We start from the raw sequence: 25,744 nt of genomic DNA, 5'->3' as shown, positions 1-25,744 counted from the left end.
GCCCTGTCCTCCTGTTGCATTTTCATGCATTTTTATTACACAGTAATTTACCTCATTTGAGCTTTGGTACACTCTTATAAAGGTAGGTATTAGTATCTCCACTTCACAATTGAGAAAATTCAGGCACAAATTTAAAAACGAGTCATCAGGAGTAGACACTGATCTGTGTCATTTTCGTATCCTGTGCTTGTTCTGTCCATTAATCCTCTTAATAATGGTATCCAGACATTTGATGGGTTTGGACAATAGCAGGAATGTCTGCTCACCAAGGCCTGAACTGGGGAGCTCATCTTTCTTTGTCTCCCTCCAGGAGAATTCCTGAGTTTTGCCGATGACTTACTCTCTGGCCTGGGTACATCTTGTGTAGCAGCTGGTCGAAGCCATGGAGAGGTCCCTGAAGTCAGTATCTACTCCGTCATCTTCAAGTGTCTGGAGCCCGATGGTCTTTACAAGTAAGACATACTTTGTGTGTGGGGAGCGTGAAGCAGACAGGACAATTTTAAGTCTGGGAGGCAAGGCTTGAGTAATCTGTTCAGGCCAGCCGAATGGTTTATAGGCCACTCTGTGTGTGCACCTTAATATGCTAAGGCTTAGAAGTGTCCATTGGAGACATATGGCCACAGTGAGTCACAGAATCACACAAGGTTAGTGCTAAAGGGTCCGTGGAGGCCAGTAACTTAAAACCATCCCTCCTACTGATGAAGAATCTGCAACCCAAAGAGGGAAAGTGGCAAGTTAGCAAGGAAGGCTGTGACAGGAGTCCCTGCCTGGTGTTCTTTTCTCAATTCCATGATATTTCCTCTGAAAAATGTTAGATTAGCATGTCAGAAGTGTATACGTATATGTAGTATATATACATTTAATTTTTTTATTAGTAGATTCATCCAGTCCCTTAGTGATAGTGTCATCATCACTCTTTCATAGGGTAGATTAGAGTCATTGCATCCAAATTTCTGGAGATGCAAAGGAAGTCATTCTGAGACTCATCTGTTCATCTCAGAGGGAAAAGGGGCTCATTTTTTCTCTGTTTCCCAACTCAGTGAGTGTTGCCACATTCGGATGCAACCATCATAAGCTATAACATACAGTTCTAGCAACCAGCTCTCTTCATTCTCTAATTATGAAACCATAGGCCGCCTCCCTTACTAATCTAGAAAGCTGCAGTTGTTGACAAGGTGGGCATTGTTTTTGTTTTTTTTTTTCTTTTTAACATCTTTATTGGAGTATAATTGCTTTACAATGGTGTGTTGGTTTCTACTGTATAACGAAGTGAATCAGCTATACATGTACATATATCCCCATATCTCCTCCCTCTTGTGTCTCCCTCCCACCCCTCTGGGTGGACACAAAGCACCGAGCTGATCTCCCTGTGCTATGAAGCTGCTTCCCACTAGCTATCTATTTTACATTTGGTAGTGTATATATGTCCATGCCACTCTCTCACTTTGTCCCAGCTTACCCTTCCCCCTCCCCGTGTCCTCAAGTCCATTTTCTACATCTGCGTCTTTATTCCTGCCCTGCCCCTGGGTTCTTCAGAACCATTTTTTTTTTTTCGATTCCATATATATGTGTTAGCATATGGTATTTGTTTTTCTGTTTCTGACTTACTTCACTCTGTATGACAGACTCTAGGTCCATCCACCTCACTACAAATAACTCAATTTTGTTTCTTTTTATGGCTGAGTAATATGCCATTGTATATATGTGCTACATCTTCTTTATCCATTCATCTGTTGATGGACACTTAGGTTGCTTCCATGTCCTGGCTATTGTAAATAGAGCTGCAATGAACATTGTGGTACATGCCTCTTTTTGAATTATGGTTTTCTCAGGGTATAAGGTAGGCATTGTTGACCAAATAATTATTCAGCTCATTCATTTTTTTCTTTTATTCCTTGACTCATTCACTTATCCATCCATCTATCCAACCATTTATCCATCTCTCCATCGATCCATTCCATTCATCTATTTGTTCACTCTTATACTCCATCATTCACTCACTTATTTATTCATCAATTCTTTCATTCATTCACATTTTTATTTACTCATTTGTAACTCATTTACTTATTCAGCAGACATTGTCTGAAGATTTCCTATGTCTTGGTACTGTGCTAGAATGCAAGTATAAATGTGCCTAAGACAAAGTTTCTATCCTCAGGTAACTTATAACTTAATGGTAGTAGGGAAGACCACAGGCTGTGGATTCAAATCCGGCTATGACATATTTAGTTGTGTAGCCTTAGATAAGTCGCTTTACCTCTATGAGCCTCAGTAAAAGAGAAATAATAAAACCCAGGTTGCAGAGTTGCATGAGAATTAAACCAGGAGCAACCTAGCATAGTATCTAAGTATGTGCTCAGTAAATATTAGCCCCTTCACAATCTGTAAATCGCCCTCACCTCCAAAACACATCCTATCCCCACTTCCTCTGGAAGACCATGACTTTTCTGAAGACCATGGGGCTCTTTTGAACATGTGACATATTCCGGCTCATTGGTAACACCCAATGCGTTCACGTACCAAGCTCAGGAATATCACCGTAAGATGGAAATCAGGACTTCTGACTCTGGCTTGGCCACTGACTATCTCATAGATGTTAGGGCCCAAGTTTTATTTTATACAGAAGGGCAAAATCAACTGGGGACAGTGAGAGCTCTAGGAATGGAATCCCAGAAATACAATATGGTATCAGGTGTCTTCCAGCGGGACATGTGGGCAAACTTCACAGAGGCGATAGCATTTACCTCAGGCCTTCAATAATGATTTGGTATTTAGATCTTGGGAGCAAGAGTCTATAGCCTCTCAATCAGTAAGCTCTGACACCAACCCCTTGGGCTTTAGGGTCACTGCATCTATGAAACACAAATATGTGACTAGATTATGAGCTGTATGATCCTCTCCAACCCTAAAGACTATGATCAAATGAAGAAAACAGCATTTTTGAAAGATTGCCTATGGCTGGCTTCTGGATCTTCTGTCCCTCATTGAGGGCATAGACTGGAGGCAGACAGAGCTGGGTTCAGATCTCCACCCTGCGCTTTATCAGCTTGGCATTGAGTGAGCTTCTCAACCTTCCAGCCTCCGTTTCCTCCTTTGTGAATATGTAGGTAATACGGTGTCTGGCTCACTGGGACCCCAAGAGGTTTGATGAGCTCATAATGCGCAGAAGTTCTTCACTTTGTCACAAGCCCCCAGTAGGAGAGTGAGAAGTGTTAGCTGTTATCACCGTTGCTCTTGTTGCCCTTGCTGTAGTAATAATTAATTTCAACTCCCTCCGCCTCCGTTCTCCAACTGCTGGGAGAGACAGCATCTAGCAGAGAGGGACCGAGCCCTGGCAGGTGATTCCTGTCTGCTGAGACACAAGTAGTAACCCTGTCTCTGGGTGACATTGTGGGGACTTGGAGTTAGCCAGGCTGGAATCCCACAGGCCCATTATGTAGAAAGCAGTGAAATATTTTATGGAACCCCGAAAGCAATTAACACTTAGAGCTGACAAATCAGCTGCCATCCTTTAGATAGAAGTGATGAGCGCTTTCCCTCGCCTCTTCTTTTCCTCACCGACACACACACACACACACACACACACACACACACACACACACACACACACACACACACACACACACACACACACACGCCCCCATCTCCTTCCCACCTCTTGAAGCAAGAACATCCTTTCTTCTCCTGTCCTGGAAATGTGCTTGTCACGAGCCTGTCATCCCTAACTCTGAACACTTCTCTATTTTATTTTTGAAATCGATTTTATTAATGGCCCTGGGACCTGGGCACTCTGACAAGGAGCCAGGGTGTTGTTTGGACCCGTCTCTTATCCCACTGGCGGCTCTCCTTCCCTGAAGTCTGACCGATTCGGTCTCAAATTTTAAAATAGTTCCAGTGTCAGTTCTTGGGGGTTTTCATTTTCTGCTTGCTTGTTTCTTACCAAAATTAGTTTTCTTCTTCTTGGGCCAAAAAGGCCATGTGTGGCAGTGGAAAGAGCGCAGGCTTTGGAGGCAAGCGGAGCTGGGTGCAAATCCTGATTCTGCTGAGTACTCACGACCTGCCCTGGGGCAAGTCATTTTTTCACTGCTCTATGCAACAGCTTCTCCCGCTGGGAAAGGGGGGCTGGTAATCTTTCCATTCTCGTAGAGTTATAGGGAAGAGCATTAAGTAAGAAACTCCACGAACGGTTTATCAGAATGCATGGCATACGGGAGGTCTGCAGGAAATGTTAGTTACTTTTGCTTCTTCCTGTTTCATTCTCCTTGACTCAGTTGATGGTTTTCAGTGTCTCTTTTTTCCAAGGACAATCCCAGAAGAGCTATTCTCTATGAGGCAGGTTGGGGTCCCACTAGCCCTGAAAAGAATGAGTACCCAGGATCATTTGGGCAGAAATAGGATGAAAAGAGAGCATGGTCCAGACCCCTGAGTTTTAATTAAGCACAACTGGGCACCAAACCTTCCATCCATGCTGCCAGAAGGTGTGATGGAAGGATTCAGGTGACACAGGCATGGAGGCGCAGTCTCTCAGGCAGAAAGTCTGGGTTCACATCCCACTACTGCCACTCCTGCCTCTGGGACCTTGGGCAGAATGTTCACATCCTCTCCTTGTTTCACAAGTTCAGGATCTTCAAAATGAAGATGCATTAGATCTACACCAGCTAGAGAGTTCTGGGAATGCGTACTTCTGCCGTGGGAATTTTTTCTCATTCTCTCTCTTCTCTTCCTGGGCTCTTGCCCTTCCAACTTCACCTTTGTTTTACCCTATCGTACCTCTCTGCATCTCTGTCCATCTCCCCTTTCCTTTTATTCCCTCTCCTGTGTGAGTATTCTCTACATAGTTCACTGTCTTTGTCTGTCTGCCATTCTCCAATCATTCCTTCTTTGCCTTCCTATCTGTTAATCTCTTAATTTCTGTTTCTCTGTCCTGTTTCTTATTTGAGTTTTGGTTCCTCCTTCTCTCTCTCTGAATCGGGCCCCCCTTGATCCCCACTCCCTCTCTCCACCCCACTTAGGAAGGCAAATTGCTTTTGCAGCCCCTCTATCCATGTAATTTTACACAGCACCGCCGAGTTGAGACCAGTTGGAGGAGTGAAAGTCAAGGCTGATTCTCTCGTCCTAAGCTCACCCTGGTGTAACAAAACAGAAACATCAGCACTTGGGCCTGTTTAAATTGAATTTCCTTGTTTGTTTCATTTGTTTTACTTCTGAATGAAAACAAACAAAGAGCAGCAGAGGGAGAGGGTCCGCAGACGTTCTGACGGTGTGACCAGCTCCTGCACCTTTGGGTTTTTGGAGTCCGGGGGTAACCCTGAGCAGGAACCTCCACTCAAGGTGGAAGGGTCAGCCCAGGCTGGGCACTCACCATCCCTGCCCTTGCCTGGCCGGAGGCCTAGACACCCTTTTTGTCGCCACTCCCCAATTTCCTATTGTCCAAGGTAATTAGCCTCTGTCTTGTCTTGGCTGCCTTGCCTTTCTCTGATCGTGGACGACTGCCAAAGTGTCCTGCGCAAACACACAGCAGCAGCCAGGCCTAATTCCTGGGGTGGGAGCTCATTCCCACACATTCAGAGGCTTGCTCCAGGCCCGCCCTCACCTCCTTGGCCTCAGCTCTGTGAAAGGAATGCCAAGGGAGCCTGCGTCCTGCAACCACGTGCCAACATCCATGGTGCGACCAGAGGCTCAGGGGAAATGTTCCTTCTTATCAGGGGTGGCTGGAGTTGGAGGAGAGGAGTACAAGGAAAACCAAGGCCCTGGAGGAGGGAAGAGCCTGAGGTCAGGAGTCAGACAGCAGTTCCCACGCTTGTTCCCAGCGAGACCTGGGCCCAGTTCCTCCTGCTCCTCTGGCCTTGATGTTCTCATCTGTGAAATGGAAAAGTTAAACTCAGTGAGCTCTCTGACTTGCACACTGAGGTAGAGATGGAGACTCCAGACCAGTGTCCTGATTCTCAGTGCCCCCAGTACTTCCTGGATACCAGGAGTGTAGTGATGATAATAGTTTATTGAGCACTCACTATGTGTCAGGAACAGTGCTTAAGGATGTTACATGTGCTGTCTCATTTCATCCTCGCCATAACCCTAGGGATCTGGTGTCATCATCATCGTCATGTTTCATTTCACAGAGGGAAAAACTGGGACTTAAAGAAGTAAACATTTTGCCCAAAGTCACAGGATAAAAAGCGAAAGAGCTGAGAGTCGTACCCAAGCTGACCCACCCTTCCCTTCCCCCACATGCTGCCCCTGTCCTCGTCCACTCACACATGTGGAGTTGTCAGAAGTACCTGGTAGGAATAGTGGAAGAGTGGAAGAGGGCCTTCTAACTGCAAGCAAACGTTTGCAATGGAAAGAACATTGGGGACAAGAAGACCCAGATCCTCAGGAAAGGTACTTCACACCTCATCTTTCTCATCTGTAGAATGGAGCTAATTCATTCATCCATGAAATGGAGCTAATTAATTATACCTCCCCAAGTTTTTGCAAAGATTAAACTGGGTAGTATATGAGAAAGTGCTTTGAATTTGTCCTAAGATTGTGTGCACATGAAAAGTTATGATCACTCTGTCAAGAAAAGCAACCAAGGGACGGGCAATAGATATCTTGAGTCCACATCCCTTCCCACACCCCACCACAATATACATATTTTTAAGTTAGGCCTTTGAAATCAGACAGAGGTGAGTTTTTACCTTGGCTCCAATACCTGCGCTGTGTGGCCTTGGGCAAATTTCTTAACCTCTCTGAGTTTTAATTTTGTCAACTTTAAAATGGAATCATAACAGGGCCTATTTCATAGGATTGTGGGGATTCGATGAACTGAAACATGTAAAGAGCACAAGAGAGTGTCTAGCTCATTGTCAGTACTTAATAAATGATGAGAGGGGGAAGGATAACCACTGTTATTACTCTTTGTGATTATATACTTTACCTAAGCATCGGGCCTGGTGTTGCCACTGTTGGCCACTGTGTTCTCAGCATTCCAGTGGGGAGAGCAAGTTAATCCTTCATCTGGCACTGATTCCTTTACTCATCACTCCCTAGGCACACTTGCTAGAATTTACTAGAATGTACCTTCCTTAAGGTCTTTGCTTCTACTGTTCTTTCCCCAGAATAGCCTTCTCCTGGCTCTTCACATGATCAGTACCTTATTCTCCTTCAGGTCTAGGATTAAATGTCATTTCCTTAGAAAGGCCTTCTTTGACCACATTATCTACAACAGATAACACCTGCTATACACACAGACGCATAAAGCCGTGGCACTTACTAAAGCTGTAGTATTTCAGTATCTAATTTATTGGTTTGTTGTCTGTCTTTTCACACTAGACCGTCAGCTGCATAGAGCAGGGTCTATGTCGGCCTTCATCATCCTGTATTCCTGGTGCCTAGAACAGTGTCTGATGCCAGTAAAGAATCCAGTAAATTGTTGTTGAATGATTTGAACAAATTTCTAAGTCAGTGCAGAAATCTGAAGATACTGACTTCTCCCCTTCACTCACTCACCATCTCTAACTCACTTTCTCACCAAGTATTCAGGAGACAGCCACTGTGTGTCCAGCTGTGGTCTGGTACCATATCCCTATACCTATCTCTAGGTTTCTATGTCTCTATATCTATCTATCTACCTATCTATCCATCTATCTATCTTAAATCTTACCTAATTTAATCCTGAGAGCAACTCTCTAAGGCAGTGACTGTTATTCTTGTTCAACAGATTAGGCTATTACGGCACAGAGAGGTTAGATAAGTTGACCAGAGCCTCAAGGCTAGTAAATGGAGAAGATACAATTTGAATTCAGCCAATTTATTTCCAGAGCTTGAACTTGAAATTACCACACTAGTTTATGAGAAGAATTGGACATGTAGGAGTGACAAGGTTCAGGGGTGGAAGCTGTTTACAGGGATCTTTTGTGCAGAGATCCATACTCAGATGAGCTGGAAACACTATGGAAAACAGATTTTGAGTCCTGACACCAAAAGCTACATGACTCCCACTGAACTCCAGACTTCTCCCTGCCTCTGCAATCCTGGTGATGCCACGCAAACAGTTGAGCCCTGAGTCTGCACAAGGACCCCTGCTCTTCCTGGGGATGTACTCCCAATGCCATTCTTGAGATGCCCAGTATCTCCAGCTCTCATCTGCTGAGTTGTTTCCCAATGTCCCCAGTCTGCCATGTGTTTCTGCAAACAAGTCCAGGCTCCCTGCCCCAAAATACTATTCCAAAAGCCCAGGGGGCCTTGACACCTTGGATGGAGCATTGCTGGGCCCCCCATCACCTCCAGGACCCCCCCAACCCCTGCCCGGGCAGAGCCAGGGCAGCACATCGAAGAAGCAGCCAGGGCCACCGCCATGGATACTATAATTACATATTAGATGGAATCCCAAAGTTTCCTTTTATTTACATTCCTACCCTACCCTCTTCATTTCCTCTCTTTGTGCCAAGAATCAGCACAGAATTTACTGGAAAAAGCATGAAAGTCATCAGGAGCCCTTCAGGTCTGGCGTTTGTGAATGCTTGCCCAGATGAAGGGAGGCGAGAGACTGGAGGGTCATCCTGTGTCTGGCCCTAAGCAGCTATGAAGCCTTGGACAAGGAGTTTCCATTTTGGAGGCCTGTGTTTCTCCCTTTGGAGAAGAGGGGTCTAATGGGGCCATCCCAAAGAATGTTTCGTGAATTCAGATGAATTCGGAGGCTGTGTATCTCAGGAGATAATGGAGGCAAGGATTTGGACTCCAACCCCTGGCGATCAGAGAGGGAAAGGTTGGAGTCCAGGCGGAAGAGTATCATTCAGCTTAAGGCTCCATGCTTCTTCCCTCTTCCAGCTTCAGTGACCCCCGTCTATGCAGTGGGCCTCTTGAGCCAAGTCCCAGCGTGACCGGGCCAGCTTCTCGGGGGACTTTCAGCTCCTGGGAGGAAGGAGATATGCACAGAGGAAGCCTTCCATGCTGACCGGGGCCTGGGCTGTAGCCTCTGAGAGCTGAGGCTGAGGCCCAAGGTTGATCCAGGACACAGAAGGGAAAGAAGCCAGGACGGGCCTGACAATTCCTGCCTCGCTCTTTACTGGCTTTTTCTCCCCACTGTGAAACTTTCTCAGTCCTTTTTTTTTCTCTTCAACCCTCTCTCCCTCCCACAGCCTTCTTCCCTCCTTCCATCCTCCCTCCCTCCCTCCCTTCCTTCCTCTTTTCTTCCCCCCCCTTCCTCTCTCCCTCCTCTCTCCCTGAGTCCCCTCCTGTTTTTCTAACATCTCTCCTCTACCCCCCGCCCCGCCGCCCCTTTTTGTCCATTTCTTATTGTTTCTGACTCTTCTTTCCCTCTCTTTCTTCCCGTCCCATCCTTGCTCTCCCTCTGCTCTGCGCAGGGATGCTGCCTTTCTCTCAGCACTCTGACTTCTCGTCTGTCTGTCTGTCTGTCTCAGTCTTTTGTGTCTGTGTCTCCTTCTCTCATACTTGCTCTCTCTGTATCTGTACATCCTTCCTCTTTCTCCTTTTCTTATCACTTCTTAGTCTCTGCCTTTCTTGGTCCCATGATCTCTCTTCTTCCATGTTCCTGTGCGTTATCCACCCGCTCTACCCCTCCTACCACAGCCTAAGAACAAAGGTCTGGACCTATTATATGACACTGGGGTGAGCAGCCAGTTGGGTGTGGCCAAGGGTCCCAGAGCTCAGCAGGGGCCGGGCGCCTCTGATGTCCCATAACCCAGATGGAATGTGAACTTTCTCTGGCTGCGGTGCCCTGTCCTATTGGTCAGGGGGTGGGGTGACGGGGGGCAGCCTAGCTACTCAAGACTCAATTCCATCTAGCGTCAGGTCACACTAACCTCTCCAAAGTGTTCAGTTGGGGCCCCAGAGAGGGAAAGAACTGTCCTCAAGCCAGAAGCAAATACAGCCGTGAGTCCCAAGCCAAGAGAGACTCGTAGAGGAAAAATAATGCTGTTTTTCAGCCGACAGACAGTGAGGCTCCTAAAACCTGCTGGGGACTCTCAGGCAGGCTGTTCTTTCCTCAAACTGCATCAGGATTTCATCCAGGAATGGGACGCCAGCCAGGCTTCTAGAGGGACAGGGCACAGACTGCTTGTGCAAACTTGTGGAGGGCGGAGAGATGGGACCTGAGGCCGTGCTGGGGAGCTAGGCCTTGAACGCCGGGCATAGGAGCTGGACTTGGTCCTGCAGGCAGTGGGGAGCCAAGAAAAGCTGTTGAGCAGGCCCAGGCTATATTTAAACCTGTGTTTTTGGTGACGACCCTGACTGGGGTGTGGAGAACAGGCTGGGTTGAGTTGAGAGACAGTGAGGCCATTTGGTGCAAGTAAAGGCGAGGTCCTCACACATTGGGGATCCAGTGAGTTGGTGCCCTGAGTAGGGCATGTGCTGGGCCGAAGTGGAGCAGCATGGGCTCGGCTCAGTTCTGGAAACATCCGGAAACAGCTTTTTCCTCTTCTTAACAACTGGTGGCTGTGCCGAGCGCTCAGGAAAAGGACATATGTGTTGGGTATCCACAATGTGCCTTGTACCAAGCTAGTCACTTGGGGTTCAGAACTAACCAAGCCGAACAAGGTCTCTGCCCTCATGGAGCTCACAGTTGTGGTGGGGAGGCAGAGGAGACTAGCTCTGTGATGCTTCACGTCACGCTTTGCTGGGAAAGACCGGGGGCTGTGGAAATATCAAGGAAGGGTCGCTAACCCAGACGGGTCTAGTGCAGGGCTATTTTGCAGAACTACTGTGAAGTCTTCCTGCAGAAGAGGAGGTGTTGCCCTGGGTTGAATAGCATCCCCCCCATAATTCATGACTACCTGAAACCTCAGAATGTGACCTTCCTTGGAAATAGAGTCTTTGAAAATGTAATGAACTATGGATCAAGATGAGATTTAACTGTAATTAGGTTGGTTCCTAAGTCCAATATAATATAGTGGCTGGTGTCACTCTAAGAGGAAAAGACACACAGAGAGAAGAAGGCCACGTGAAGATAAAGGTGGGGATTAGAGTTATGTTACCACAAGCCAAAGAACACCTGGGGCCCTCAGAAGCCGGAAGAGGCAAGGAAGGATTCTTCCCAAGAGCCCTCGGGGGGAAGCCTGGCCCTGCCGACACCTTGATTTCAGACTCCTGGCCTCCAGAACTGTGAGATAATACGTTTCTGTTGTTTTAAGCCACTATGTTTGTGGTAATATGTTATGGCAGCTACAGGAAACTCATACAGGGGTTTCAGGCAGAGGATAGATTATGAGAAGCCTGGAAACTGAGAGACAGCATGATGAGGCAGAGAGTAGATCTGGAGTCAGGAGGGCGAGGGGAAGTAAGAGAGCTGGGCCTACTGAGCAGGCGAGGGCCTCGCCAGCCGTGTTGGAGCCCCAAGGGCAGCGTGGGAAAGATTCAGTGGAGGATGGTGTGGACGAGCCTCACGGCTGCAAGGAGAGTTGGCTTGCAGGGGGAAGACTAAACATCTGACCAATGTCCAGAGGAGAGGAAGCAGGTCAGCAAGGGCCCTAGAAACGATGCCCCTGGGGAACATTTCAGGGGCCTGGACGGTTTGTTCAAGTTAAGAGAGGACCCAGGAGGATGGCCCACCGTCTTCAGCCCCCTGTAGAGCCACACAGGTAGCAGAGGCACAGCTGTGTTCACTCTGACCCCGGGGAGCAGGATGAGGCGAAGGGCTGCGAGGAAGGCCAATTTCAGGTCACTGTCAAGAAACATCCCAGTGCTGGCCCTCAGTGGGCTGCTAATCTCAGGGGATGGTAAGCCCCACGCTTGGGGAGCAGGAAGCTGAGGGAGATGGAACAAACTCTCAGCAGGGCTTTATAAGGAGGAACTGGCAAGTGACATTAGTGGGTCAGTGTGACCAGGTGCTTGATAGCAGGGAGCAGGGAGCAGTGGGGACAGTGGTAAACGAGAAATGGAGCAGAGAATTCTTAGCTCCGGCTCATCACTACTATGTGAGAACGTCAGCCATAAACCTAGGCTTAAATGAAATCTCTTAATTAGTACTTGCTGGAAACCAATTTAATACTGGTCATATAAACCAATTTTGTAGGTCACAATTAGCCTGCAGGTTATTATTTTAAAATCTCGAATCTAAGTTAACTCTCTCAGTATATAGATAAGGGAGCCGAGGCCCAGAGAGAGCCATAGGCTTCACAGTGAAGGCAGAACCAGGATTAGCACACAGGGGTCCTGGCCCTCAATCCACGGCTCTTACCAGCAGGCCTTGACCCCCTGCCTTTTACCTCGGGGGTGCTTTGGTAGGGGGAAGGCACAGAGACATCTCAGCGTGGAGAGGAGTTCCCAGGATGGGGTCACAAGCCACACTAGGCTCTGTGCCCAGCTATACTGCCCATCAGCCAGAGGCCTTGGACAAAGAGCGTCCTCTTCCTGAACTTCAGTTTCTTCCTCATCACAGTGAGGGGACTGGATGTCAGAGTCCCTTCCTTCTCTGACCTTTTAGGACTCTGGGAACTCCTGAAATAGGAATGGACCCACACTCAAAGCCAGGCCTCTCCCTGCTCCCATTATCTTGGCTGTGGGTCCAACACCACATGCTGAGGGCCTACCCCCCCCCCACACACACACTTCTAAACTCCCACCTCCATCTGTGAAGGAGACTGTTGCTATGAGCAGTCTTGAGGTCATCACTGGAAAGGTGTTAACAGACTACAGGAGATCACCATGAATGATGTGCAGAAACTCAGAGGCAAGACAGAATCCAGATTTCTGGCATTTTTCCTTTTGCTTTATTCTCCTTTCCCCCAAGGACAGATTCCCCCGTGTACCAACAACCCCATTCTGCTTTCACATTTGAATCACAGAACAATAGAGCTTGAGGACTCAGACATCATGGACCTGATCCTTCTCTCTTTATAGGAGAAACTGAAGTTCAGGGAAGGCAAGGGCCTGCCCTTGGTCACTCAGAGAACCAACATCAGAGCCGGGCTGGACCAGGGCTCTAGATTCCAACATAGACCAGCTGCTGCTCTCTGGTCCTAGGCCCGAGCGTACACGCCCCCAATCATCTTGGGCATCTGAGAGGCTAAGAGCCTAGGATTTTAAGTTAGACTGTCCTAGTGTCAATTCAAATCTCAGTCACTTTCTGGCTGTACAACATACTTATTTTCCTGGGTCTCAATTTCCACATCTGTAAGGTGAGGGTATTGGTACTCTCTACATTAGAGTTTTGCTGTGATACAAATATAGAGTAGTTAACACATGCAAAGCTCCCAGGCATAGCAGGTCCAGCACACAGTAGGTGCTCAATATCAAGTACATACAAGACGTTTCTTTAGTAGGACTTCATCAGGGATGACCATGAAAGAGAATCATGATTGGCTAATTGTCCTGCCCTCTGTGAAGTTGCTTACGTGTCTCTGCTCTCTCTGAGCATCTTCCAGGAGCCCTCTGGACATGATGTGGCAATTTTGGTATCATTTTGCCCAAACATTTGACATAACAAGAGATGCCTTCTCTCCTTTTTTTTTTCCTTCCTTCTACGGTTTCTTGAGCCCATCCCTAATGTAGTTCTCACAATCACAGAGAAATAAGATTGTCAGCAATCCAAGAGTAGGACAGGTTTTAGAAACCACGTTTAGGAGTCTGTGAATCCCTAACATATGGCCTGGGATTTAGTAGGTATTCAATTTAGAAAACACCAAAGGTCAGGAAGCAGTATAGCGGGTTGAATGGATGGAGTCAGGCCTTCATGTAAACATCTGCAGCTATTAGCCAAGGACCTACATAGCAAAGCCGTGACCACTTCCTACCGATCACTATTGTCATCAACCATTTATCAAGCTCTTACTACCTCTACGCAACGTGCTAAGATCTTTATGTCCACTAACTCTCTGAACCTTCACAATAGGGTACTTTCTAAGATAGGTACTCTAATATCCCCACTTTATATATAAGGAAACTAAGACAGAAGGACTAAATGACTTGTTCAAGGTCACTTAATTAGTAAATGGCAGAACCATGAGTCTAACAGAAGATATCTGGCTCCAGAGTCCACACGTGGATATTCTTTCGCATTTCTCTCATAGACAGTGGTGCAGCTGAAATTTGAAAACTTATGGCTTAGACCAAAGGAGTTTTGCCCAGTGTTGGGAACAAACTTGTAAGGAGCTAATCATCCTGGGATAGAGGGTGATTTGCCTCATAATAAAGCATGGGAGTTCTGAAGAGGCTGTGGTCTCTAATAGTCAGTGTACCTTGGGGGCCTGAAAGACCAGATAGCATTGAGCTGGGTCTGGAAGAGCGGATAACATTGACCATTTAGATTTAGGGCCATTATTGCATCACCAGCAGAGGGAACAGCTGAAATAAAGACAAGGAGGTGGGGAATTGAAGGGACACATAAGGGAACAGCAGAAAGTTCAGGGTAGTTGAGATACATAGTATGAAAGCTTGGAGAGGCAGGACTTGCAGGGCCTTGTTAATGCAGACCAAAGAACCATTGATTCGTTTTGAGTGGCAGTGAGGAGGCCACATTTGGGTTTTAGAATGATATCTGTGGAGTGTGGGTTAGAGCAGGGAGAGTTAGGGACCGTGGTAAGAGATACTGAATCTGGAATTAGGATGGCGGCAGAGAGAGATGAGAGGAGTAAGTGGATGAAGAGAGTCCTAGGATGTGAGACTGTTGTGTCCACGGTTTTCTTTGGGAATCTATCAAATGACATAAGCCTCACTGAGAAGACTTGGCACAGGATTTGAAAATTTAAAATCTGGGTTCAAATCCTGACTCTACCAGTTTGTAGTTGGGTAGCCTACGAAGAAATGCCTAAGTTTTGAGACCAAGCCTTTACCTGCATCCAAAAAGTGGTAATAATACATTCGACTTCAAAATGTGCATGTGGAATTGAAAATATATGTATTCTATATGTCAGATTCTGGCACCTAGTAGGCCCTTTATTCCTATCAATTTCCTCCCATTCTTTCCATCTGCTTTAGTCCTGTTGCGGTGAGCATTCATATTCATTCTCTCTCTCACTCCACCCCCTTACTGCTCAACTTCCCTCTCTCTGTCCCTCTTTCCCCAGGATGCCAGAAATGAAATAACATTCTTTGCATGTTTGTTCTAAAGCTCCTGGCCGCCTTCCCGCAGACCCCTGGCTGGGTCAGGACTCATTTGCATTAGCATGTGTGAGGCCAGCATGAAGGGGAGGGAGAGGCCCTGTTTTCAGGGATTTTCATCAGGCGCCCCTGCCAGAAAAAGGAGAAGTTACTATTTCTTTCTGGGAAACATTCACAGACTCAAACAGGCAAGGAAGGCCCAGGGAGCTGCCTCACTTGTGGAGAGGTTGATGGGTGGGTGAGCTGCCTGCCTGACTCCCAGAACTGTATCCAACTCCTCTCACCCTTATCACAGGCCTGCCCCCAGAAATCTCTCCTTCAACATGTATAGTATAGTAACTGCAGACCATAAATAGATCTTTCTTAATCCTATCCATGGCCTGTAACAGGGAGAGGAGAGGGAGAGAGAGCACATAGGGGCAAGAAAGACACTCAGAAGCTACAGGATAAATAAACAGCAATTTTGCTGGCTCCTAGAGATGGATATTAAATCCACAGAAGCATCTTTAAAAAAAAGCAGTGGTAATCCCTGGAGTTTTTTGTTTGTTCTTGCTATAATCCTGTTAATTTTTAAAATAATACGATGTCATGGAGTTATACTTTCTCCCAGGAATCCCAGTAACCTTGTCCAAATCCAGATAACCAATGGCCGGCCAAAGGAAGTCCTTTGGAGTTGTCTCAGGAGTGCCATTGGCACCATGACATGTGCTTACTCTAGAGGCAAGGATTATACCATTTATAGAGAAGCAAATTGAGTTCCTGGTATTTTATTAGACAACCTGCCATTATTTCCCATTACTTTTCTCAGTTCCTAGCCTCGTTATGTCTTCTTCAGGCAAGACTTTTGCCTCCTCCTTCATAATACTATCCATATAAATACTTCAGTGGAAAAATGAACGAATCAATGATACATACGGTTATTACTTAGAGTGCTTTCAATATGTCAGGCACTGTTCTAAATGCTTTACACAAATTAACTTATCCAATCCTCTCAATAACCCAATGAGGCCAGTATTTTGTTATTCCCGTTCTTATAGATGAGAAAACCAAAGCCCAGAAAAGTTAAGAAATTTGCTAAAGTCATGCACTAGTCAGTAACACAGCCAGGATTTAAATTCAGTCAGGTTGGCTCCAGAGCCCAAGTTCCTAACCATTAACTAACCCAGCCTCCCCAGAAGTCACATTAGCATTTAATGAGCCAATGCACACCAGATCTTGTGCTCTCATCCATCACAGGGCCTGGGCACATGCTACACCTCTTATTCAGTTCTCAGCCTAAGTGTTGCTTCCTCAGAATGGCATCCCCAGAACCTGTAATCTCAGCTAGGTTCCCTGTCCCTTTCCTTTATTGCAGTTATTAAACTTTGCAATGACACGCATTCATGTGTGTTAACGTCTGTCCCGTATTAGACTTGGCAGTCTGTGGAGGTAAAGATGGTGTCTGTTTTGTTTGTCTCCATATACTCAAACGCACCCATGCAGAAGGCACTCAGTAAATAGTTATTTGATAAAAAATTGAATACATGTAATATTACATTTAATCATAACTATAATCCTAAGAGACAGACACTTTTTTCCCCTCACTTTAAAGAAATAAAGGCTCACAGAGGTTCAGTAAATTGGGCAAAGTCACTGAGAGAGTAAATGGCAGAACCAGTATTTGAAAGCAGGTCTTTTCTGACCTCAGAGCCCATGCTCTGAACCTCCTCACTGTATTCCCTTCTGTGAAACCCTATAAGGGACACATAGAGGAATGAGACATAGTGTCAGCCCTAAAGAGCTCCCTGTTCTACTGGGAGGAGCCCACCATACCACAAGCCAATTAAAACTGGTCAAGTGGTTCTACAGCATCATACAAATGATGACCTGTGGGAAAAAGATGGTGGACAAGGAAGTTTTTGACAGCCAGGCATGACCTCCTGTAGCCTTTCTTAGACGCTGTACACTTAACCTCTATGGGTACGTTCAAATGTAGCATCCTCCCTATCAGCATTGGTGTTCATTCATTCCATTTGTTTTAGAGTATCTGCTTCTCTGTGGGGCTGTGCACTATATCCCGAAGACCCAGAGATGAACACAATCGTCCCTGCCACCTTAGAGTTCCTGATAAAATGTGGCCCATGATATGAGGGCTCAGAGGGGAGAATGCCTCCTATTCCAGTGAAAGTTGGCCAGAAAGGGTGACATTTTAGTTGAGTGTTAAAGGATGAACAGGATCAGTAAGGTGAAGATAGAAGGGAAAATGGTTTTCCAGGGAGAGGAAATCATATGTACAAAGTTACTGAAGAACAAAGCAACTTGGCAATTTACAAACCCTACTCAAGTCACCACGAGGCAATGGGGCAAATCTGGGTGATGAAGTTGAAGAGGTTGATAAGACTCAAATCATAAAGGGACGTTATTGCCAGGCTAAGGAGTATGGACTTTATCTTGAGGGGAAGGGGAACCGTTAAGTGTTTTAAGCTGCTCAGTAGACATTGTCAGATTTGCATTTTAGGAAGAGCACTCTGGCTAATATACTGGCAGTAGGGTGGAGGTGGGAGAGAACTGTTGGAAGCAAATAAGGAAGCTGTTCCCAAGGCCTGGGGGAGAAGCAGTGAGGTCTGATATAGACCAGAATTGGAAGAAAGAAGGGTGGTTGAAATCTACAGCCTCTGATGAACAGGATGAGAGAGGGTGAGTAGTGGGCCAGAAACAACCCATCAGCATGCACCAGTTTATCCTGCCTAATGCTTATTGGTAAGGACTCAACTTCGGTCCCTTGCTTTTTGGGCTAGCCCAAGATAGAAAGCATTTTCTTTCTTTCTTTCTTTCTTTCTTTTCTTTTCTTTTTTTTTTTTTCTATTTAGAAAGCATTTTCTAAGCGCCTACTATGGGCGATGACTGTCCTCTGGAAGATAAAAATTAAGTAAGTTAAGTAAGCCTGTGGGAGTTGGCAACAGTCCCCATTATTCTGTTTCTGATTTTTAAGAGTACTTGACTCTCGTCTGCTTCTGAAACAGCAAGAAATGATTTAGAGGTGCCATTACCATGTGAGAGGCTGATGGGGTTAAAAGGAGAATGAGATATGGTTTCTTTCTCCCAGAGAGCTCACATGCCAGGGGGATGACAGCAAGTAAAGGATAGAGGAAGACAGTGCTTCCACGGTTTCATGTCCTAGGTACTAAGACACTCAGAGGAAAAAGCAATTAGTCCCATCTGAAGAGGTGTGGGTCTTTCCCAGAGCCTGCAAAAGTGGTTCTGAGCCAGGTAGAGAGAGATCTGACCAAAGTCGCATGACCAGGCAGTGGTAGGGGTTTTATTTGCTGGTCACTAAGCTGAGCTGCGGAGCCGAGCACAGGGACAGTCCTCCTTCTGGGACAAGAATCCACTACAGTCCTATTAACGATGACGGCTATCTCCCCAGCTGCTGCTTGAGCATGTAGAAATGCATCAGATATTATGTTAAGTGTGTGATTAAACAGCATTAGCATGTTTAATCTTCACAATAACTTTCTAAAAGATATTTCAGAACGGTATGTAAGAGTCTGAACCCTTGGATACAAGTAACAGAAACTCAAATCAAAATTGCTTATGAAAAACTGGAATTTATCCACTTGTATCAACTGGCAAGTTCAACAGGTGTGCTGGCTGCAGCCCCAGAGACATCCAGGAGTTCAGATGATGTGATATGGACTTTGTGTCTCTGCCCCAACTTTCCTGTGTGTTGGCTGCATTCTGAGGTGGGTTTTCCTTCTGGGGGGACAGAGATGGAGGTGGCAGACCCCACTCAGGTGCAGCAACCAAACTGACAAATGGGACTAGGCGAGGAGAGTCCCCGGAGAATGGCCTGGTGTGAATGTGAAGCAGGGTGCTGTAGAGAACTGCCTAGAAGCCCCAGCCTCACATCCAGGCTTCAGAAAACATTTGCTGAGCCAATGACATCAGGGCTCATTGTTGGAGAGCATAGTGACATGAAGGTACGTAGACTGGCCGAGAAGCTGGAGATCAGAAGTGTCTTGGTACTGTCTTAGTCCTTGGACCAATCCAAACCTCAGAGATTTTTCTGCAAGACAGAACAGTTTTGTCTTCAAAGTCAAGGTGAATGCAGCAGCCCTCACCCAGCAGTTGATTAAGTGCCAGCTCTATCACTCTGCCACTATGTGTCTGTCCTTGATTGAAAAGCCCCCTCCTCACCCTCCCGGAAAACATCAAGTTCTCTGAATGTAAAACGCAGGCAATAAACCCTGCTTTGTCTTGCTTTCAAGGTTATTTGTGTAATAAGCTTTGCAAAGTGTAAATTGATAGGTGTCAGGAATGCATTCATTTGTTCGCTTTAATCATGAAAATGAAAATAAAATGCAGAGAGTATGGAGACAAGTACAATAAGCCCCCATGTGCCCACCATGCAGGATTAATACATGTCAGGACTCTGTCACATTTGCTTCAGAGCTCTTTTCTCCTGAAAGAAATTAAAATTAAAGATAAAATTGAAGATTATTTTGCCTCCTCCCCACCAGTCTTATTCTGTTCCCTCCTTCCCTGCTAAGATGTAACCACCGTCCTAAATTTGTATCAGTCTAGTCCAAAGAACAGAGTGAGTTTATGTTTGTTTATTTGTTTGCTTCTTCTTTCGCTTTTTAATTTCCACCATCACTCCTAGTCTCATATGTTAGCAAATTAAAACTGCAGCTGCCTCCAACTGATATTTTGCAGCTTTTGTTATTATTTTTTATGAATCTTAATTTAATTTCTGTAACAACCATAGTCACAGAAAGTCCCACTGTGTCTTATCTCTCCTGGGAACCTTTTTTTTTCCCCCCTTTTTATGTCAATACCTGTAAGAAAATAAATAAATATGTTAATAATGTATTCTTCTAATCTTGTGCTTACGCAAAGGCTTACGTCTCTGAGAGCTTGTCCAGCCGTGGCGAGGTCTTATCGGGGCCGGATGCCCCAACCGTGCCCAGCCAGCCTGTTCCCTTATTCTGGTGGCTCAAGGTTTCCAAGGCCGTCGTGTCCAATGGACCAGAGAGGCTTATCTTCATGGGGCAAAGGGAGCCGGATGGGGCTCTGAGTTGGGGCTCTGAGATATTAGACGAAGGCTATGTGGGGTTGCCTGAGTTCACAGCAGGGATCAGACCTGCTGGCTAGAGCGAAGAGGGACAGCATACTGGGGAGTATGTGGCCCTGGTGGTGGAGAGAGACAGACCTGGGTTTGAATCCGGTACTCTGCCGCGTCACTGCAGGGCCCTGAGCCCCCAGTCTGCACATGGGGGAGGGAGGGAGAGGCACCTCCTTCGCAAGTTTCTTGGGATGTCAGGGATCAGGCATGTAGCACCCATAGCCCTTGACACTTACTTATGGCTGATGGGAAGAAGTTGGGCCCTACTGGCAAGCAAAGAACAGGGCACGTGGCCCAGAGAGCAATCATCAAAGGAGTGAGAGGAGGAAAAAAGAAAATCAAAACAGCAACAACTGCCCAGTGTAAAGGCTGTCTGGGGACCTCACTGACAGCTCAGGCTAAGTGGGGTAGAGGCAGGGTGATACCTTTGGGAAATGGCACCCCGCTGTCAGCACTGTTCTTAGTCCTCACTGTGAATCTGCTTACCATTGCTAAGTGCCTATACAGCATCCTGCCTTGGAGGCAGGGGACCTGGGTTCAAATTCTGGATTTGCTTTGAACTTACTGTGTGACCTAGGACAAGTTGATTGCCCTCTCTGAGCCTTAGTTAAACAAAGGGTTTAAATGAACTATTTGATAAGGTGCTATCCTGGTGCTAACAATTGTTCAGCTTATGAGAATGCTTTTGAGTTCTCTTTAGGAACCTAGGGCTGACATAGGCAAGGCTTCCTTCAAGCTTTCTGGGCAGCTGCTTCCAGCCCCTCCGCAGTTCCCACCTCTGTTGAGAATTCTAAGATATCACAAGTCCAAGTCCAGGGTGTTTTCATCATCTTTAACCTTTTTATCAGCATTTGGGATTAGATAGTTGATCTTTAAATCATACTGTTTGCGCCACCCACCTTTACCCACTATTGCTTTGGCCTTCCTAAATCGGTGAAGCTAACAGCTTATAACTCTTGCCTAAGGAAAGGTTTTGTCAACCCCTTTTCACCTCTCTGAGTAGTTTTACCAGTGCTTGACTTTCTGTCCTGTCCTGTTCACCATTGGCGCCTGTGGACATGTCTTATCTGTTCAAGGAGGAGGGTGAGTGCCTTTTGGATTAGGACTAAAGTGTTGTTAGTTCATGGTGGGGCGCTGTATAACACGAAGACCACAGATTTGGGGTCAAGTAGCCTCTGGGATGGGACCCTGCTCTGAAACTGGCTACCCATGGGATTCAGGAATCTCATTTCATTCTCTGAGATCTCTGAGTCTCTGAGACTCTGCTTCTTCATCTGAAAATACAGATAAATATAGATAATATGATCTAGTACTTAAGACTGTTGTAAGGAGTAAATTAGATAACGTATAGCCAATGATTGGCAAAGACGATATGTATGTATGAGATTTTGTGTGTGTGCGTGTGTGTGTGTGTGTGTGTGTGTGTGTATGCGTGTATATATATGTATCGTGTAGTCGAGTATATCAGGAGCCCTTTGAAGGGCAAGGACTGTGTTTTATAGTATTTCTTTTTAATCTCATCTCACATAGTATCCACTGGCACATAGGATTGCTGGGCTGCACCTGCTGCACTCAAGGCTCTTGGGTGCACATAGGTTTCTAGAAATACTGTGATGTGAGCAAACAAGTGTTACAACAGCCACAGAGGGAGTAGCCTTCCTGCGTCTTTGAGCTTGTGAAACCGTAATGCCTTCTCCTCCTCTCTCTCTACCTCATCCTTTCCCCAGCTTTCCAAGGGCTGAATGTGGGGAAAAAAAGGATCCACCTTTGCCCTGAGCAATGCACATGTGATTTCTCACATCCTACCCCCCAGTCCACACACACACACACACACACACACATTTATGTATATACATTTATTTAATAAACATTTATTAGAGGTCTACCATGTGATCTAGCACAGTTTTTGGCACTGGGGATAGTTCAGTGAATAAAACAGATTAAATCCTTGTTTTTGTGAATTTGATATTCAAGTGGGAGTGACAAACAAAATCAGTAAATATAACAAACAAGGAAATTATGTATTAGAAGATCACAAATATTATGAAGAAGAACAGGGAGCTAAGTGAATGATATTCTAATAGACTTCTAGGTGCAGCAGTTGGGGTGGAGTTGAAATTTAAAAGGGAACCTCATCGAAAAGGAGACATTGGCACAAAGCTTGAAGGAGGTGAGGGAAGGAAGTGGGGAGAGAGAATCCCAGACAGAGAGAGGAGCCAGCCTGCATTGCTGGGAGTACGCCAGAGGTTCAAGGTGAAGCCCCACTGGATTGAACACAGTTGTTTATTTCTGTTTATCAAAGAAATAGGAAATGCAGATGAGGATTATTAAAAATGCTAATTCTAACTATGGATTGAGAATTTGGCTAAGGGCATCTTATCTACTCTGAGGACTCCTCCTAACAATCCTGTGAGACAGGTGGAAATGTGTTTGTTTTATTGACAAGAAAACGAAGGTGAGGAAGTAAAGTACTTACCCAGTGTCACATAGCCTGTGAGCAACAGAGAGGATATTTAAACACAGAACTTTCCCTACTTCCAAGTCTATGCCTCTGACCTCGGCATCATACTGAGGTTTTGAACAGTTGTGCTGCAGTCCGCAGGCTCCTACCTTCACAGATAAACCAAAGCCATAACTACCCACTTAAGGTTCCATTGAAGGTCCTGTTTCTCCTTTAAGAAACTCTGGGACAGGGGCTGGGGCAGGAGGTGCTTGCTCAAATTCAGACCTCAGAAAGCTGCACATATAAGAGACCCAGGCCCCAAATGCCTGCCATGGCCACCATTTGGAGGCAGGATACTTCTAGATTGACACCACTGGTTTTGTTTGTTTTTTTTAGAGAGTTTTTTGTTTTGTTTTTTTTACCCCAGTTCGAATCCACATACCATGAACTTCACCCTTTTAAAGTATATAATTCAGTAGATTTTAGGATATTCACAAATGTGTTCATCCACCACAATAATTCCAGGATATTTTAATCATCTCAAAAAGAAACTCAATACCCATTAACAGTCACTCCCATTGCCCCCTCCTCCCAGCCCTGGCAGCCACTAATCTACTTTCTGTCTGTAGGAATTTGCCTGTTGTGGACATTTCATATAAGTGGAATCATACAATGTGTGGCCTTTTCAGGCTGGATTCTTTCACTTACCATAATGTTTTCAACTTTCAGTGGTATTGTAGTGTGAATAAGGACTTTATTCCTTTTTATGGTTGGATAATATTCAATTGTATGGATATACAACATTTTGTTTATCCATTCATCAGTTGATGGTTATTTGAATTGCTTTCCACTTTTCGGCTATTAAGAATAATACCGCTCTGAAAATTGGTGTACAAGTTTTTCTACAGACATATGTTTTCAGTTCTCTTGAATATATGCCTAGGAATATAATTGCTGGATCATATGGTAACTCTGTGGATAACTTTGAGAGGGATTGCCAAACTCTCTTCCAATATGGCTGCACCATTTTTACATGCCCATCAGTAATATATGAGGGTTCCAATTTCTTCCATCCTTGCCAACACTTGTTATTTTTGTCTTTTTTATCATAGCCATCTTAATGGATAAGAGGAGATATCTCATTAGAGTTTTGATTTGCATTCCCTAAATGACTAATGACGTTGAGCCTATCTCCATGTGCTTATTGACCATTTGTATATCTTTTCTGGAGAAATGTCTGTTCAAATCCTTTGCCTATTTTTAAATTATTGAGTTGTAAGACTTATTTATATATTCTGAATATTAGACCTGTATCAGATAGATGATTTATAAATATTTTCTCCTATTATTTTGGTTGTCTTTTCACTTTCTTGATAGTGTCCTTTAAAACACAAAAGTTTTTTTTTTTTTATTTTGGTGAAGTCTAATAATCTATTTTTTTCTTTGGTTGTGCTTCAGATGTCATATCTAAAAATCATTGCCTAATCTAAGTTCATGAAGATTTACTCCTATGTTTGTTCCTAAGAGTTTTATAGTTTTTGCTTTTACATTTAGGTCTTTGAGCCATTTTGAATTATTATTTTTTTATGTGGTGTAAGAATAGGGTCCAATTTCATTCACTTGCATGTGGCTATCTGATTGTTCCAACATAATTTGCTGAAGAAACTATTATTAAAGAGACCATTCTTTCCCCATTGAATTGTCTCGGCACTCTTGTTGAAAATCAAATGACCACATTAGTTTATTTCTAGACTCTCAATTTTATTCCATTGATCGATATCTTTCCTTATACTAGTAGTAGACAGTCTTGATTACTGTAATTTTGTAGTAAAATTTGAAATCAGGATGTGTGAGTCTTCCAAGTTTGTCCTCTTTTTCAAGATTATTTGGCTATTCTGGGTACCTTGTATTCCCATATGAATTTTAGGAGTAGTTTGTCAATTTCTGCAAAAAAAAATCAGCTGGGATTTTTATAGGGATTGTGTTGAATCTATAGATAAATTCAGAAATATTTTCATCTTAACAATGTTAAGTCTTCCAATCCATGAACACAAGATATCTTTCCATTTATTTAGGTCTTCTTTAATTTATTTCAATGATGCTTTATAGTTCTCAGTGTGTATGTCTTGTACTCCTTTGTTAAATTTATCCCCAAATGTCTTATTCTGTTTGACAGTACTGTAAATGGAATTGTTTCTTAGTTTTATTTTCTGATCATTCATTGCTAGTGTATAGGATACAATTGATTTCTTTATATTAATCTTTTAACCTGTAACCTTAACTGAACTTTTCTTTTAGATCTGTGTGTGTGTGTGTCTGTGTGTGTCTGTGTGTGTGTGTGTGTGTGTGTGTGTGTGTAGATTCCTTTGCTTTTCTATATATAAGATCATGTCATCTGCAAAAGAGATAGGTGTTACATTTTCCTTTGTTATCTGGATGACTTATTTTCTTTTTTGTTCTAACTGCCCTGTTAGAACAGAACCTTCAGAACAATGTTGAATAGAAATAGTGAAAGTGGACATCCTTGTCTTGTTCCTGACCTTAGGAGGAAAGCTTTCAGTCTTTACCATTAAGTATGATGTTAACTGTGGGTTTTCCACAGATATCCTTTATCAGATTGGGGAAGTTCCCTTCTATTCATAGTTTGCTGAGTGTTTTTATCATGGAAGGGTATTGGGTTTTGTGAAAGCTTTTTTCTCTGCCTATTGAGATGATCATGTAATTTTTGTCTTTTATTCTATTAATATGATGTATTTATATTGGTTGATTTTCATATGCTGAATCCATCTTCTTTTCATGGGATAAATCCCATTTGGTCATGGTGTATAGTCCCTTTTATATATGTTACTATACTTGGTTAGTATTTTGTCGTGTCTATATTTATAAGGAATATTGGACTCTGTGCGTGTGTGTGCGCGTGTGTTTTCCTTGTGATGTCTTTGTCTGTTTTTGGTATCAGAGTAATACTGGCTTCATACAGTTAGCTGGTAGTGTTACCTCTACTTATATATTTTTTGGAAGAGTTTGTGAAGGATTGGTGTTAATTGGCGTTAACATTTGGTAGACTTCACCAGTGAAGACATCTGGTGGCCCATTGTTTCATAGGAAAGGAAAGCAAAGTCCATGGGGAAGGACTTCACCCAAGGTCATAGTGTTGA

The 25,744-nt window shown here is 44.6% G+C and overlaps 1 protein-coding gene across 4 annotated transcripts in view; it reads left to right on the top strand.

Moving 5' to 3' along the window:
* ASTN2 (astrotactin 2) overlaps positions 1-25,744 on the top strand; it is an 895,599-nt gene that overhangs the window by 841,414 nt on the left and 28,441 nt on the right. For all 4 annotated transcript variants that reach the window (XM_059925469.1, XM_059925467.1, XM_059925466.1 and 1 more), the window contains one exon: positions 311-452. In XM_059925469.1, coding sequence (XP_059781452.1) covers positions 311-452 — 142 coding nt within the window. The remainder of the gene's footprint in view (positions 1-310; positions 453-25,744) is intronic.

This window comes from Balaenoptera ricei, chromosome 6 (genome assembly GCF_028023285.1).
Source record: "Balaenoptera ricei isolate mBalRic1 chromosome 6, mBalRic1.hap2, whole genome shotgun sequence".
Taxonomy (NCBI): domain Eukaryota; kingdom Metazoa; phylum Chordata; class Mammalia; order Artiodactyla; family Balaenopteridae; genus Balaenoptera; species Balaenoptera ricei.
The sequence above is the reverse complement of the archived record's forward strand: the minus strand, read 5'-3'. Positions and strand labels throughout refer to the sequence as shown.